Source organism: Lampris incognitus, chromosome 11 (genome assembly GCF_029633865.1).
Source record: "Lampris incognitus isolate fLamInc1 chromosome 11, fLamInc1.hap2, whole genome shotgun sequence".
Classification (NCBI taxonomy): Eukaryota; Metazoa; Chordata; class Actinopteri; order Lampriformes; family Lampridae; genus Lampris; species Lampris incognitus.
The window spans coordinates 35,743,667-35,761,890 of record NC_079221.1 but is presented as its reverse complement, the minus strand read 5'-3'; the positions used below and the strand labels follow the sequence as shown (position 1 = coordinate 35,761,890).

Here is an 18,224-nt window from a genome sequence, read left to right as displayed (position 1 = left end):
GCTACTTGGACGCCCCCTTGTAATTTTTTTTATGGTTTTACTCTCATCCTTGTTTGTATGAGAATATACATGCTTTGCAGTAGAGCATTTTGTTAGGACATGAAAGAAGAAAGTTGCATTGTGGAATACGTCTTTTTTTTTTTTTTGCATTCGATCAACTTTTCCCCTAGTGTTTGCCTAATTGTGTGGGATTTGACTGTCGGGCTTTTTTTTTCCTTTCTGAGGAGATGAGCAATTTAAGCTCTTTTTTTTTTTTGCTCACATTTTTGCACACAGTGAACTTTGTATCTGAAACGTTTGTCAAACAAAGGCTTGAAATGTTCAGTGTGTGGGACATGAATGAGGTGTTGTCTTTCACAACCTTACTTGTGTTCCAGCTTCCACATGAGGCTGACTACACTGGGGGTTGCAAGCGCCACAGGCTTTGCTGACGTTAGGTTGCACAGATTTGCTGAAAAAGACCTTTTTTTCTCTTTTTTTTCTTCGAAGAAGTGCGTGTATTTGTGTTCATGTTAGCGAGATTGAGGTCATGTCTATTGGTTTGAATTCATTCTAATGTATTTCTGTCACAGTTGTGGACTTTCACAGCCGTCGGAGTTCATGAGTGATGAGACATTTAGGTCTACACATGCACAGATCCAAATCAAGCTGGCGTTGAGCATAACGTTGGTATCACACAGACCCATGTTCTTTCTGCATCTGTGCCCAGGCCTGTGGTTTTGGGTAAAGCGCAAGTCTGCCTAACCAAGGCAATTTATTCCTCCATGTTTCACTCTTTCCCACCCTGGCTGCAAACACATTAACAGGCATGAAGCGATATCCAGTGGCGGTTTTGATATTAAAACCCTGAATGCTAGCGTGTTAGTGCGGTTCACTTTTTAGGGCACTGGAAATATTTTGCATGCAAAGATTGGCAGCCGCTGGAAGTTGTCTTTGCCATCTCTGGTGTGCAGAGAGAGTTTGATACTCAGTTTTTTCTGACAAACTGGTGCCTTTGAATCTTTGACTTTTTTGCCACTGCGGGTTTGAGTAATTTAAAAACTGATCAGTTGGGTGTCCAGGTGGTGTAGTGGTCTATTCCGTTGCCTACCAACACGGGGATCGCCGGTTCGAATCCCCGTGTTACCTCTGGCTTTGTTGGGCGTCCCTACAGACACAGTTGGCCCTGTCTGCAGCTGGGAAGCCAGATGTGGGTATGTGTCCTGGTCTCTGCACTAGTGCCTGCTCTGGTCGGTCAGGACACCTGCTCGGGGGGAGGGGGAAATGGGGGGGAATGGCGTGATCCTCCCACGTGCTATGTCCCCCTAGTAAAACTCTTCACTGTCGGGTGAAAAGTGGCTGGCGACTCCACATGTATCGGAGGAGGCATGTGGTAGTCTGCAGCCCCCCCCAGATCAGCAGAGGGGGTGGAGCAGCAACCGGGATGGCTCGGAAGACTGAGGTAATTGGCGGGATATAGTTTGGGAGGAAAAAAGGGGGATATTCCAAAAAAAACAAACAAAAAAAACAAAAACTGATCAGTTATTAAATATTTACTTCTAAATAATGCAACAGAAAATGTCCCCCCCCCCCTCTTCCTGTAGAACATCCGTTCCAAAGTGGAGCTGACCGTGTGGGACAACCCAGAGGACATCAGTCTCTCCTTCATGGCGACCTGCCAGGACGGGCAACCGCTGCCAGGCCTCAGGAAGTGTGCTGATCTGAAAATAGGAGACACCGTGAGTCCGCCAGCTTCCCTCTCACTTTCCTTTCTTATTATGCCACACAGGTCAGGCAGATTTCTAAATATCCTGTGAACTCTTCTTTTTTTCACCTCACCTTCCCTGGAAGCTCTTGTTGTTGTTTTTTGAGTTTGCACCCCACCTTTTTAATCGCTTAGAGGAAGTTTCACACAGCTTTTATCCGCCTGTTCACACAATAGATTCCTGGTCTTCAGGTCACGGTGTGAATGAGGTGGCCCGAGGGAGCATAACTACAAGTATGTAATCACAGACTAAACAGATTCACAATAGGATTAATAGTCTGCTTAAATCTGGGCAGCCTCTGCACTTTCCACTGTGGAGAGAGATGGTTATCCATCCACAGAGCCTATGCCTAAATAAAGCAAGTTGTGACTTGGCAGCCTGGGGTGAATGCCGTGTGACCTTTCATTCCTCTTAGAGAGGAGTTTCTGTTTGCTGAAATCCAACTGCACTGGTCTACAGGGAAAGTGGGAGGGAGGTGTATACTATATCGGTCTTTACTGTTATTTTACTGAGTGAATGTTGGTGGCTGTGAAGGGGCAGGATTATGAAAATCACAGAGTAACCTAAGTTTCTTTAGAGAACCTTAGAAGTTGTCTCGAGTAGAAGTCACAGAAAGTTGAATCAGTTCATCTGGACACAACGTTTAGGGGGAGAGAGCCATTTCATCATTCATCTAAGTGACCATGACCTCTTCAGTCTCAACTGACTGCAGGTATCCTCACCTTTATAAACAATACAGTGGCATAACAACCAAAAACAACGCTCGGTTTCATATGCAAATTGCCTTGACCATTAACTAGAGTTACAACGACCATGTGTACTATTCAAAGAGGATTGGGGAATAGTTGCAATCACAGCATTGTAAGATGGTGATAGATGTACTCTTAACCCCTCCCCCCTCGGTTCAGAGATGGTCGTTCCTTCTTCACATAGATGGCCTCTCTGACTCCCCCTTCAAACCAGTGTTCCCCCTATCAAGGATGTGCACATCCTCATCCTTGAAAGAGTGGCCACTGGCCTGTAGATGGTTGTAGACTGTGGAGTCCTGGCCTGACATGTTAGCTCTCCTGTGTTGTGCCATCCTCTTGGCCTGTGTCTGTTTGGTTTCCCCCGATGTACAAGTCACAGCAATCCTCCTGGCACTTAACAGCGTACACTATATTGCTCTGTTTCTACCGGGGGACCCGATCCTTGGGATGGACCAACTTCTGGCAACAGAGATGCAGTGTATGGAAAATACAGTTTGCGTGTGAAACCGATTGTTGTTCTCGGTCGTTATGCCACTGTATTGTTTATAAGGGGTGGGGATGCTTGCAGTCAGTTTAGACTGAAGAGGTCACTTACATGAGTGATGAAACGTATCTCCCACTAAACGGATGAACTGATCCAACCTTCTGCTGCGATTTCCTTACCCGGATTATTGAGCATGCATAAAGATTTCTTGAATAGAAGTTTCACACAACAGGACGCTAGTCTTTTATAGCTCACATGCTCTCCCTACCTGTAGTCATCTCCCTTTTAATGAAGATCGATTTATATTCCTTTTTAAACGGTTTTTCCAAAAGCAGGAACAACATTATCACAATCATTAAATTGCTTTGGCTGAAACTGCTCATTCTTTAGGGAGCATTTTCTCACCAGTGCTTCAGTGCTCTAAGCAGTCGACACAGAAGAAAGCTATGGGAAATCGTCCAAGTCTCCCTTATAGTCCCCAGCAACTTCGCTCTCTCCCTCTCCTCTCTCTCTCTCTCTCTCTCTCTGTCTCTCTCTCTCTCTCTGTCTCTCTCTCTCTCGCTCTCTTTTTTTTTTCTTTTTTTTTCCGGGAATTTGTTTGTTCTCTAAAGAGTACGCTTGTCCAGAAAAGTAGTCCTAGATAAGCCCACAGGGAACCACGGAAAGAGCGAGGCAATAATGGGAGTTATATTGACTTGGCCTACCTGGTCTCTGAACTCAAACATGAGTTTTACCTTTCTTTACTCGAGTTTTTTCTTGACTTAAAACCTTGTGTCCAGATGAACGTATTAAACTTTCTGGGATTTCCTTGCCTGGATCATTGAGCATGCATCAAGACATTTACTTCAGTCTAGCTTTTATTTTTGGATGGCGTGGTGATGAAATAGAAGCAACATGGGAGCAATGAGGCTCAGAGAGCACTTCAAGTGAAAATAGGTGTCACAAAAGGGAATGATAAATTGAATGAGAGAACCAGTGTTTCTTCCCCGGCTGTTTCTCGGGCTTGCATCTAATATGTTAACGCTGTACACCCCATTGGAATGCATTCTCCCTTTGTCTCCCTTGACAAATAGAGGGGTCAGGTGACACGGGATCATTGCACGTTGCACAAACACTGAATTTTGTTCATTCACGTCCCTCCCTCGTTCTTCTTACTTTTCTGTACCAGTCCAGCTGAAGATTAGCATTGAGCTCAGGACCCATTGAAAGTGGTGTAAGGGACGGCTGTGTACATGCCGACATGCAGTGGGCCCCCAACCCCTTTTGAATTCTTCTCTCAGACCCCCTGTGCCTCTCTCCCGGCTTCTTTTCTTGTACGGGGGAATGTTGGGATGAGGTGGTGGAGGAGATTGGGGGTGATGGAGGTAGTATAATACTCAGTGAATGTCCATCATGAGAGCTTTGGTAATGCACCCTGCTCTTTTTTTTGGGTCATTGGTGTGTGTGTGTGTGTGTGTGTGTGGGGGGGGGGGGGTTCTGGACTCTGGATGCCAAGCTTCCCTCTTCGAACAACGCAGGCCAGAGCCCAGGTGTCTGTCTGTGGGCTCATGACTGAGCATGATGCTGCATGCCAATGACTTCACACAAAAAGTAGGGAGAAGGAGGTTTGTAAGAGCAGAAGCCATGAAAGAAACAAAAGGGGTGGGAAGAGAGAGATTAGCCTCAGTGTATTGTGTTCATGTGGCGTCCTTTTTCACTCAGCGCTCTCACAACTATCTGACAACTGAATAGGCTCATAAATATGAATGGAGCCAAGTTTGTGCTAACATACCAGACATACAGTTTGGAATTATTTTGTCCAAACAAATTAGAATCATTTGAATTGGATTTTGCACCAATTTTTGTTTATGTTCTTTTCAACATGAGTCATGGTTATGTGAATGCCAGGATGTCATAAGAATTCTGTTATCCCTCTCTCAACAGTAACAATGACTTTTAAACCATTAGGAAACCTGCCCTTGAGTCATAAGAATCTTATTAGATGCGATTTTAGATAACCTTTGGAAGACACAAATCAATGTTGGTCTCTGTTAAAGTGGTTGTGTTTGCATGCATGTGTATGCAAACACAAAACAGAAGCAACAACACTAGTTGTTTGAATGCAACTCTGCTCTCTGCTAATTTGTGTCAATTGTCCCAGACCTTAAGACACTGATTTCATGCGTCCTTAATCATCATGTCTGTCTCTCTGATGGTCACCATCAGACATTGATCCAATGAGGACCTCTCAAGTTGAGTCAAGCTGTATCACCTGCTCTCCCTTTTCTCAGCTCTTCTCTTCACTTTCATAAACGGTGCACAATTCCGGGACTCATCAACATTTTCTTTTGTTTTTTTGTTTTTTTTTGGGGGGGGGATTTTTCCCCCCTTTTCTCCCCAGTTGTATCCGGCCAATTACCCCACTCTTCCGAGCCATTCCGGTCGCTGCTCCAACCCCTCTGCCGATCCAGGGAGGGCTGCAGACTACCACACTACCACATAAATTAATGCTACTAATATATAATTTCAAAGAAGTCTTTGTATGTAAGTAGTAGTGAGACACGTTTGTAGTGGCCCAACAAATTATATATGTATTATAGGAGCCAGTTTGATGATTTTGAGAAACAGTTAAGATGGCTACATATGGCTGGCAGCCATACCAACATGTACCCTGACTCTGCTGATTGACAGAAGCTAAGCAGGTATGGACTTGGCTAGTACTTGGATGGGAGACCTCCTGCGAAAACTGAGTTGCTGCTGGAAGTGGTGTTGGTGGACCAGTAGGAGGCAGTCTTCCCTCTGGTCCTAATAAAAACAACAAAAATCAAATCCCAATGCAGTGACGGGTCACTGTGCTGTAGGAGATGCCGTCCTTCGGATGAGATGTTAAACCGAGGTCCTGACTCACTGTGGTCATTAAAGATACCATGACACTTATTGCAAGGAGTAGGGGGGTCTCCTGGTGTCCTGGCAAAATTCCCAACCTGGCTCTCTCCATCTGGCCACCTAATCATCCCCCTGTAATTTGCTCAGTGATTCCTCCCTCTCCACCTCAAGCTGATGTATGGTGAGCGTTCTGGTGCAAAATGGCTGCCGTGCATCACCCAGATGGGTGCTATACATTGGTGGTGGTTGAAGTGAGTTACCCCCTTCACTGCGCTTTGGGTGTCAGGATAAAGCGCTATATAAATGTAATTCATCATCATCATCACATACCTCCTCCGATACATGTGGAGTCGCCAGCCGCTTCTTTTCATCTGACAGTGAGGAGTATCACCAGGGGGAATAGTGTGTGGGAGGATCACGCTATTCCCCCCAGTTCCCCCTCCCCCCTGAAGAGGCACCCTGACTGACCAGAGGAGGTGCTAGCGTAGCGACCAGGACACATACCCACATCCAGCTTCCCACCCACAGACACAGCCAACTGTGTCTGTAGGGATACCCGACCAAGCCAGAGGTAACACGGGGATTCGAACCGGCAATCTCCATGTTGGTAGGCAACGGAATAGACCTCCATGCCACCCGGACACCCCATCAACATTTTCTTAACCTGAATTTGTTTGTATTCCACAAACAAATTAAGAACTGCCTCAGACTATGTGTACGTGCAAATGATGAAGGCCCAGCTGACTTAGAAAATGTAAACACACACCTTTTAACTAAATGTAGAGCATATTAAAACAGCATTCATTAAAAAAGGCTTTAATAGGCTACAATATTTAAAATGTGTTTACTAATGCATTGACCTAACATATTTAATAACCATCAAATTGTCACCTTTTCGGCGATGTGAATAGTTTTTCAATGTAGTGAGTCCCCAGGACCACCAGGTGGTCATTTGAGTGTGTCCCAGGGAAATTAAGTGGGTCCCCAATAAAAAAAAAATGTCAACAAATTGTAGTAGTATATATTTGTTTGATGCTATACACAGTTATAATTGTGGTTATATTCATGTATGTGTTGAAAATGTATCTGAAAATTAAACAAATAAAATGACATACTACAAAATTCAAATAAACAAAGTAGTGTCTGTAGCAGCATGATAGCACCAAAATCAATTATCAAATAAGCAGAGCTGAGTAAGCGATTTGGATGATGGATGGATGGATGGATGGATGAGTATAACACGTGAACAAAATATTATTCAAATAAAAGCAAAATGTTGTCTGTAGCACCAAAATGAATCATAATGTACTGCATAAAGCCTTAGCTCATCGGTCATCAATGATGATCATTGTCAATGACGACCCAGAGTCATCATCGACATGAGTGACTGTGGCTACGTGAGTTTATGTGTACGGCGAGCCTGTTGCAGCTAAAGTAGTATGTTGCAATGATTGAACGCGGTTAGAAAATGGTGACCGGTGGTGAGGTTTCTTTCATTTCTTTCTATGATTTCAACATGGATTTGTTGTTCACAATGTAGTGTTACGGACTAGTCGGGTCTAGGGGTTAAAGGTTAAGCACGCAATACTAGTCCTAACCTGGCTTGTGTAGAAAAGATGGAAACGAGGGAAGAAACCGGAAGAAGGACTGATTTTCAAGACTAGCGAAATAGCCAGGAGGTGGGCTAGCTTACCAAGGTAGCAGGCTAGCAGTTAGCAGGTCCCTCCGTCAAGGCCTTAGCCATGAGGGTCTCAGCTCCCATAAGTGGCGGTAGGTCAGTTCAGTTTAGGTTGATGGTGTTGAGCTGGAAAGGTGTGGACTTGCAGTGTCCTGGACAGCGTGTTCAAAATGGCATATCCTGAGGCGTATTTATGCAACCTGCCGCCATTAATTAACTCCAGGGGCGCACCCACACCGCACCTCACAGTGACATCCTCTTATAAACACTGCTTAACCACACCTCCAATCATTTCGCAATGAAAACCAGTCCAAGTATATAAGAAAAGGAAGAGGGAAAAGGCAAATATAACCCCTATCACTTCTAACAGTAGCATTATCAGGGAAAAAAATAGCGTCCCCTGGACACGTTGATTGCGGGTTTACTGCATCCTTTTGGATTTTAATGCTTGATTTTAATGCAGAGACTCAGGACGCGTACCTATTTATATCGCTGCCTTTTCATCCTCATCAATTATTGTTATGATTAAAATATTCAACTATGGGCATCCAGGTAGCATAGCAGTGTATTCCATTGCCTACCAACACGGGTATCGCCGGTTCGAATCCCCATGTTACCTCCGGCTTGGTCGGACGTCCCTACAGACACAATTGGCCGTGTCTGCAGGTGGGAAGCCAGATGTGTGTATGTGTCCTGGTTGCTGCACTAGCGCCTCCTCTGTTCGGTCAAGGCGCCTGTTCAGGGGGAGGGGGAACTGGGGGGAATAGCGTGATCCTCCCACGCACTACGCCCCCCTGTCAAAACTCTTCACTGTCAGGTGAAAAGAAGCGGCTGGCTATTCCACATGATTGGCAGAGGGGGTGGAGCAGCGACCGGGGCAGCTCAGAGAGCAGGGTGATTGGCTAGGTACAATTGGGGAGAAAAAAATTCAGCTTTAAAAACTGAATGTCCTGTTCTAGCTTGCAATGGAGTATAAGAGAATTTCCATATTGAAATGTAACAGTTTGGGTTTTCAATGTTTTTATTGATGACTTATAATGATCGGCTACTCCCACCATTTTCTAGTGAAATCAATTTGCGCATATGTAGCCAATGTGCAATTGGTTAATTAGTAGCCTATTAAAAGGCATTCAGGGTACATAAAGGATTCTGATTCACCTCCAAGCAAGTGGCAAGATGGCATGTCTAGCTTTGCTGGAAGATATTGTAGCCTGAGCCTCATTTTTTTAAACCATTTTCACTGCAGAGGAAACACTACAGAAAGATGTGCCTTTTCTAGCTTCTACCTCCAACACGATGGTTTCACTTTCTTCACTGGTGAAATTCTTTTTCTTTTGGTCTTTAGGGGCCATGCCTCTCTCTTCTTCCAACAACTTCTCTGCTTTCTCCTTGATATGCCTCTAGGCAAACGTATTTCCTTATGTGGAGAAATGGGGGCGTGGCATTATGCTTATTACAAATAGCGGGCACGCGCCTGTCGATTTAGAATGATTCTGATCTACTAACATGTGCATGGTGGCAAGAACAAAATTGGCTGGTGCACATGTGTCATGAATCCAGTGCTAATTTTGCGAGCACATATTTCATGCAAAAAGTAAGAACATTTCTACTATTTTTTCTAGTGTACGAGGCCCATTGTCCTTGCCAGCCATGTCCTTCTCATTCTCTTGCGGTAAACTCAGTAGTTCCCCCACCCACCGAGAATACTCTACAACTTCATACTTGTCTTAATGAGCCACATGATTGGGTGAACCAGCCCCCTTGTGACTCATGTATCGTTAATCCAATTGTGTCCCTTGTTAACTCATTAAGTCTCCCGCGTTGCAGTGGAAGAGTGAAGCGGGCAGACATGCAGGCAGGACTGGATGTGCCGTCTTTCACTAACTCATTAAAAAGGCTCTTCCTGTATAATTTGTGTTGGTCTGAGGGAACTCCCAGCAGCACTACTGGACTTAAGTGCTCTGATACTCGGCTATACGACTGAAGAATTAATAATAATGGATTACATTTATATAGCGCTTAATCTTGACACCCAAAGTGCTTCACAGAGAAAGGGGAAAACTCACCTCAACCACCACCAATGTGTAGCACCCACCTGGCTGATGCATGGCAGCCATTTTGCGCCAGAACACTCACCACACATCAGCTTATGGTGGAGAGGGAGGAATCATTGAGCCAATTACATGGGGGGATGATTAGGTGGCCAGATGGAGAGAGCCAGGTTGAGAATTTTGCCAGGACACCGGGGGACCCCTTGCTCTTTGAGATAAGTGCCATAGGATCTTTAATGACCACAGTGAGTCAGGACCTCGGTTTAACGTCTCATCCGAAGGCTGGCATCTCCTACAGCACAGTGTCTCTGTCACTGCCCTCGGGGATTGGTATTTGATATATTGTTGTTTTTATTAGGACTAGAAGGAAGACTGCCCCCTACTAGCCCCCCAACACCACTTCCAGCAGCAACTCAGTTTTTCTTGGGAGGTCTTCCGTCCAAGTATTAGCCAAGCCCACACCTGCTTAGCTTCAGTCATTCAGCAGAACCAGGGTACATGTTGGTATGGCTGCTGGCAATGTGTTTGAGACTTATTTGATCACTCAAGTGTGCATATTGTATGCATTTAATGGGTGCACCATTTTGTGTATTAAGATATATTCATCAGGGTTTATTGCTACTTATTTGGTGCCACTACCCTCTTACATATTCAAACATACAGCTGAATAATGAGCGATATCACTCTTTTATTATAGAATTCGACTGCTGTCCCTTCTCGTACACCAACACATAAAGACCATTCCAGTAGGGATCAGTTAGATCCCCCATTTTCTCCTCTTTTGGCTCCACACTGTAGCTCACAGCTCTTCTCAAGATGGAACAAAGAAAAATTAGATGGGGAAATAACAGTACACAGGGCCAGAAATGGGGAGTTCATCTGTAAGTTGAGTGATAAGGCAATTCTGTCTTTAAAAGATACAGATCCATACAGTTGTTGCCAACATAAACAGGCCCAAGGGTGGATAAGAGGGCCTAATATTTGCTTTGGGCATGAATCTCAAGTTTGCCTTGAACTTGTAGTTGGAGCTTCAAAGCACTAAATGTTGCCTCCTCAGCACGCTGTTGATTTCTGAACACTCAAGTAGACATCGCTCCAAAACTGATGAGAATAGTCAACCCCAAATAGACCGCTGAGTTATTTCTACAGCTGTTTCCACCCTTTATGTTCATACAAATTGTTTTATATTATGTAAATGTTGTCATTTCCTTTTTCTCTTATTGGTTGGCCAGTTTCTTGAGGCTGACTGTCTTTGTTTTGAGAGTTGTATAGCATGCATTTTGCTTAATTTGTACTTTAAAATATGGTTTTACAGGACGCTTTGACATTACACTAATATGTGCATTACAGTCAGCTGTTAAGATTTATAGCAGCATTGCCAAAGACTAATGCTGAGTTACACTTTAGGTGGTGAGTATTGAGGATAGTTACTGTTCCACTATGAGTGTCTTTACATGCTGTAAACCCAAACATACAGCGACAAAGGCATAGATGACTTTATCTGGTTTGTCTTTGTCAGGGTAAGTCAAAATCTGAGTAAGCAAAACCCAGTTACAGCACCCAGTTCTTTCTCAGACGTGCAGTTTATCTCATCTGCTTTTTGAAAGAGATCGTTTAAACAATGCTGACTCTGCAAAATGGACCTATTTTTTTTTAGACCAGGACATGAAACTGCTATTAATCAGTTATGTCCATGTACCATCGCAAACAGATTATGGATCATTAGAGGGAGTGAGGACGATACAGAGAGGACCTTGCTCATGTTGGAACAAGCCGAAACAAGAAGGGCCGGGTTTCTCTTCTTGTAAGACTTCCTCCCTCAGAGCAATCAAATGGGTGTAGGGCCCATGTCTTGGTTCAGATTTGGCTTAAGATACATCTACAAGCCATATCAACCATCTGTTGTGAACCCCTCCTTGAGTGAGTTGAAGCCACGCGTAAACACAACATCCAGGGGTCATGCACGGTTCACAGCTGGTCTAGTTGCTGAACTTTTATTGTTAGTGCCTGTGTGCCAGGCCAAAATGAAAAGTATAAATGGGATGGAACAGCTCTTTGGCAGTGGGGGATAACTTATTCTTTTTTTTTTTTTTTTTAATAAAAGCTTGTTCTGAGCCTACCCCAAATCTCTTGATGCAAGTGAACTTGACCCAACGCTAGGGTCACTCCACAACTGAAAGCACTACGATTTTGGTGATGTTTATTTTGGGACCTATGTTAGCAGAGGTGTCTACAAACCAGGTGCACCTGATTGGGTGGCACGGTGGTGCAGTGGTTATTGCTGTTGCCTCACAGCAAGAAGGTCCTGGGTTCAAATGCCGGGGTTGTCCAACCTTGGGGGTCATCCTAGGTCGTCCTCTGTGTGGAGTTTGCATGTTCTCCCCGTGTCTGCGGTGGGTTTTCTCCCGGTGCTCCAGTTTCCCCCACCATCAAAAAGACATGCATGTTAGGGTTTATACTCCTGTCTGTGCCCCTGACCAAGGCAATGGGAAAAGAACTGGAGTTGGTCCCCGGACGCAGCATGCGGCAGCCCATTGCTCCTAGCTACACAGGTCACAGCTAGGATGGGTTAATTTGCAATAACTGAATTTCCCCAAGGGGATTAATAAAGGAAACTTAAATTAAACTTAAAAAATTAAATTTCAGTGCTGAGGCCATTTCTGGCACTTACATACAAATTCCTACAGAAAACAGTTGAAATAAACCACTACAGATTGTCTTATTGAAAATGTAACACAACAGCATGTAATTTATGCTGCCATTCAGTCCCTATTCTGTTTTTGATTTATAATATCAGCTGAAAAACATCCATCATTTCTTTTGTTTTTCTAGATTGATTTTGGTTCAAAAAATGGTTACCTTGCTTCAAATAACCTGACTTATTAAGTAATAACATATTGATCATATAATTTCATTTAACTCAAGTTTTTGTGCAGAAAATATTTTGTCACGGACAGTGCTTAGAAAATCGGTGCCAGTATTTCAGCTGCTGCGATGACATACTGCACATGCTCCAGGTTATCCGTTCTGCCTGTGGTGTGACCACAGGTTAAAATCTCTTCACAGAAAAGTTAAAACCACTACCTTTTCCTCCGTGAATACAGCATCTTGCTCCATAACTTGCCAGTTTATCCGAACCCCTTGTGGATCCTTTTGACATCATTGCTGATGGCCCCACCACTGCTTTTTGTCTTTCCAGGTATCCTTCAATGTGAGTGTGGAGGCGAGGAGCTGTTCTTTCCGAGACTCGGACCAGACCTTTACAATCAAGCCTGTGGGCTTTAAAGACCGCCTGGAGGTAACTGTGGATTATCAGTGCGACTGCAGTTGCGCCCGGACAGCGCAGGCCAACAGCAGCATCTGCAGCTCCATAGGTAACAGGGTTGGGGGCTGTGCTTGAGTGGAATGACCTTCATTGAGATTCATTCCAGCCATTTGCTTTTTCAATACATTCCAAATAGTTCCACCTGTGAATCAGACTGTTGAATTGGTTTACCTGGATTTCCCCTATCAGGTACCTATAACTGTGGGATCTGTCGCTGCGAGCCAGGCTACCTGGGTGCCCACTGCGAATGCCAGGAGGGAGAGGCGGGCAGTCTGTACATGAGCGCCTGCCGTGAGGCTGAGGGTAAGCAGGTCTGCAGTGGACGAGGGGAGTGCAGCTGCAACCAGTGCCTGTGCTATGAATCAGAGTTCGGCAAGATCTATGGAAGCTTCTGCGAGTGCGATAACTTCTCCTGTGCCCGACACAAGGGCATCCTCTGCTCAGGTATTGAATATTGACACTACACTGTCTTGACATTAAAATGTGCACTAAGGATAGTTTGTCTTGTTATGAGCTTTGTTTTTGCTTTTCTACAGAGAGGTTGCCCTCTAGAGCAACTGCAAATCCTGCAATACACTCTTGTCTTTCACCAGCTTTGATTAATTTGTTAAAAAGGTACTTACTGTTGATAAAGCACTGCTCTACAGTTACTGAACCAACACATCACACTAATTCTTAAAATCGACAGAGGATCATTTGACAAGCTTTGAGATTTTACAATAAAAAGGTAGGTCTGTATTCAGGTCTGCTGCATGCTGCATGTTATTGGTTACAACCAGATATTAAGCATGTTGACACAATTTCCCATACCTGTTCTGGGTGTGTGTTGGTAGTCAAGCACATCCTTAAAAAGCTATTTCTATTCTTTCACCTGCTCACCTGCAGGACTTCTGGCCACTTCCCATAACACAGCATAGAAGAGCAGCTGTAGGGGACTTGTAATGCTCAGCTCATGTTTTATGGGGTATCTTCCCCTGAGGGATTGTCTTGATGTGATGTTTGTCTTGGAATGCTCTTGGGCCAAAGAGTGATGCAGAGGGTTTCACGCAGGAATGGAAATTGGAGTGAATGTTCTGGGTGAGACTAAAGTGTAATGAAAATGACCTTCCCAGGCAACACTTTGTGAAAGTTGAAAATGAGCGACAAACAGAGCCAGAGACCATGATGGCTGTAAGAGATGAGAATTAATTCCCAAACCCCCATGCTCTCCTTATGTCCATCTCCTGAGGCCTCAGATATGCTGTGTTAATGAAACATGCATGTGTCGATGGCAACAAACCTCCCATCTATTGCAGATGCCCTGGCTTGAATCCGCTCCCCCAGATAGCTCTGAGACTTGGTATGAATAGGCAGGTTGGCTAAGTGTACCTGCTCAGCCACTCTAAACAGGCAGACCCATTGCGTTCCCATAACATCGGGTCCAAGCCTCTTCTAATTCTGGCTGGATGGGGAGGGCCCGCTGCCACATCTCCTCCTAGCCAACGGCTGTTCCTCTGAAACCACAGAGAGGGCTTTGTATCAGTGGGGCTGGCTTTGGTGCGCTCCCCAAACACAATGCCTGGGCCTATTTATCTATACACAGTAAAAGCTGTGGCTTTCGTTTAGTCAGCAATGGAGGACACACCAAATGGACCGATACTTAATGGTCATTTGCTTGCTGGGCTGACCATCTGTAAGCAGTCATTAAATGTTAACACTTCAATACCTAATTCATCCACTCTCTCTTTTCCTCCTCTCTCAGCATGTTCGGCCATTTCTGGAACCATAATGAGCTCCCAGAAATACCAAACAATACACCTCCTCACCTCCTCTGCCCTCCTCACTTCTGCGGCTCAGTTAGTTAGTTGTCATAGAGTAGCCTGTAGGAAGACTGTTGTGCATATTAATTCCTCTGTGTGTATGTTTCTTCAAAACCCACAAGGTTTAATATGAAGGTCTGTTGTGAGCAACCCTGTTAAAATAACTTGTAAATGGCATTATGAACCACCCGGATGGGTTGCATGCCAATGAGAGCAGCTTTTTTGTGGTGAATGTCTGGGGGCAACAACGGGAGTCGGTATGGCAGACATACTGATAAATTGCATTAAAGGCACAGTAGCTTTATTAAAGAGGAAATTGTCTGGCACACTGCCATCAATGCTTTTACTTTCATTTTACACAGAATACTTCATATCAAGCTTGCTATCTAGTTAGGATGTCTGGAAGTAGTTACCCCACAGAGCTTGCTTTCATCTTATCTGTTTGACAGTAAGATATGATCATATATCTGAAATACTGATCTGACTGAATTAAGCTGTTTCGTACTGATAGATGGATGGGTCTGTGTCAGATGTGGTGATAAGGCCCAGGGTTATTGGGACATTGTGAAGTTGATGTAAAATTTAATCTATGATACACGGAGTATAGCTGCATGTTGTTTGACACCTGAATTTTTTTTGGCTGGACCGGACCAGCGGGCCAGCCCTACAAACACAAAAGTCCGTGACTGATCATGTTTGGAATGACTGACTGACAAAATTACACGATTGGGCTGCTGGATCAGGTGACCAACAACGTCATTGAAGTTACACGATTGGTCGGCTGTCCAACGATGTCACTGGTAAACAGGTATATCAGAGTTTCCCTATTGGTCGTTGCTTTTTTTAAAATGAATTGGCGAGGGTGTCCAGGTGGCGTGGTGGTCTGTTCTGTTGCCTGCTAGCATGGGGATCGCCGATTTGAATACCCGTGTTACCTCCAGCTTAGTCGGACATCCCTACAGACACAATTGGCTGTGTCTGCGGGTGGGAAGCCGGATGTGGGTATGTGTCCTGGTCGCTGCACTAGCGCCTCCTCTGGTTGGTCGGAGCACCTGGAGGGGACTGGGGGAAACAGTGTGATCCCCCAACATGCTACGTTCCCCTGGTGAAACTCCTCACTGTCGGGTGAAAAGAAGCAGCTGGCGACTCCATATGTATCGGAGGAGGCATGTGGTAGTCTGCAGCCCTCCCCGGATCAGCAGAGGAGGTAGAGCCGTGACCGGGATGGCTTGGAAGAGTGGGGTAATTGGCCGGATACAATTTGGGAGAAAAGTGGGGGGGGCAATCAAAAACATAAATAAACAGAATAAAATGAATTGGCGCAGCAGTTCCAGCTCATTCCACATTTATCGCACAGTAATGAACAGAATATTGCTGCTCATGGATACTACTGAAACGCTAAGAACAGAATATGTTGCTGCTCTTTCCACATCTGGTTAGACACCATAACAGTCCAGCATGGAGCAGAGGAGGAGGGAAACAAGCTCTCCATGTGCTAAGAGTCATGAGGGAGAGTACACAGTTAAAACACCTCAAATAACAATCCCTCTTACAAAACCCTCAATACAGAGTGAGTCTTAGAAAAACGACAGGCATCCGCAGATAGAAACCAATGAAAGAGGAGGGGAGTTAACAGATTAGAATAGGTATACTTACAATTAAATTAAGTTAATTTTCAAATCAAATGTCCCAAGATATGAGTGGATAGTATTGTTCTTGCAACCGCTTTCATAGCCTTTATGTTACTAGAACATAGCTTAACCATGATATGCTACTTCAGTACACTTTAACAGCACATATTACTGGGACCACTACAGAAAATTGCAGATGAACATTTAATATCCAGGAATTCACATTATAGACACTATCACTGACTATCCCTATAACAAATTGGCCACAATTTTGAAAATTGACCATTAGGGTTGTGTATTGTACACATTTGAACTGAACGGTACCTGGAATTCAGTACTGGTACCCCACGGTACCTTTTTCAGTACGTTCTCTGTAGTAAAAAAAGATATGTCCGCCTCCTCAATTTCAACGTTTTTATCTATCTATTTATCTATCTATCTATCTAGAACACACGTGTTATTGTAACACAACACAAAAAATAAAACCCTTCCCTCTTCCCTCCCAAACCCGTCGCTGCACCCTCCAGCGTGTCACAGTCACCAGGTCAAAGCGTGAGAACACTGTGTGTGTGTGTGTCTTTTTCAACAATGCTATCTTTCACAATAAGTCCCCTACAACATTATAAAAAAAAAAAACCTAGTGTTTGTATTTCATTGTGGGCTGGTTGGTCCATTCCCCTTCCTCAACATGAACACTATGCAACTTTCGGTGGTCCTAAAGAGGATTGAAATCCGTCTTGATGAAGCCATCCACTCCTCACGCTTAGCTTGTGTGATGGCATTACTATGCCAATGGGGCAGAAGACAGGCAGCACTAACTTCTGCAAAGTGACGGGAGCTTGGTTCATAAAAAAGACAGCTGTGCAGGAACATGCTGGGCCTCACTGTAAACAACCCCATGGCGCTTAGAGTTGACTAAATCTTCTCTATTGCTTAATCTTCTTTATTATAGCTTTTAAGCACTGATGCATGGGGCTTCACAACACTAGGTCAGCCTTTTTAAACCATTTGTATTTCGGTGAAATGTTGCATGGTTGTCACATATATTGCCTTCTGTGACATACTGTCATGCTGTTCAAGACATTAATGCCTTATGCTGACATTTACTGTCATGTTTTGGTTGTGTTTATCTTAGAAGTCATATTTGTGTATTTAGCATTTCTGGAATAGTCTCCTCCCTCCCATCTCCCTCGGCAGGCCACATTCTTTAATATCTTTAGCAGCTGTGTGAGCTGCAGAGCGAGAGAGAGAGGTAACACTCCACACCCTGTTGATACCCAATGCCTGCTGGGCTGACAGTAGGGTTAAGATGTAATTGGGTGTGTGTGTGGTGACATCAAGTACTCACCAGCCAAAGCTTCTGTGACAAACACCCAGAATGCCTCTCTGAAACGTGGACCTGCCTACAAGATTAATTAAATCAAACGAGTCGTCATTGGTCGAGTCTGAGCACGAGCACAGGAACGCCCACCAATCACGTTCTGTCACATGCATACAGTGTATTGATGAATGAGGACATTGTTGAGGACATCCGCTCAGATCATCTGCTTCAGTACTATTAGATTACATAAGGTTAAGTCTGGGTATTGGGCAAGAGATGATAAATGGTACAACCCGCATCAGAATCAGAAATACTTTTATTGCTATGTACATTACATGTGCTAGGAATCTTACTTGGCGTTGGTGGTGTGATTAAGGATACAAGAAAAGTACAGTCTTAAATAAGATAAAATACAGTCTGTTAATATATATATATATATATATATATATATATATATATATATATATATATATATATATATACTGTATAGCATTTTTTTCCCCGAAACCATCAATGGTGTTGTTATAAGTGCTCAACTAATGAGGAGCGGAATATCAATACAGATGCAGGAAATGA

The 18,224-nt window shown here is 44.1% G+C and overlaps 1 protein-coding gene across 1 annotated transcript in view; it reads left to right on the top strand.

Moving 5' to 3' along the window:
- The window catches only part of itgb5 (integrin, beta 5), a 66,780-nt gene that overhangs the window by 13,816 nt on the left and 34,740 nt on the right, over positions 1-18,224 (top strand). Inside the window, exons 9-11 of the mRNA XM_056289019.1 lie at positions 1,584-1,718; positions 12,772-12,946; positions 13,087-13,341. Of these exons, the coding sequence (XP_056144994.1) occupies positions 1,584-1,718; positions 12,772-12,946; positions 13,087-13,341 (565 nt within the window). The remainder of the gene's footprint in view (positions 1-1,583; positions 1,719-12,771; positions 12,947-13,086; positions 13,342-18,224) is intronic.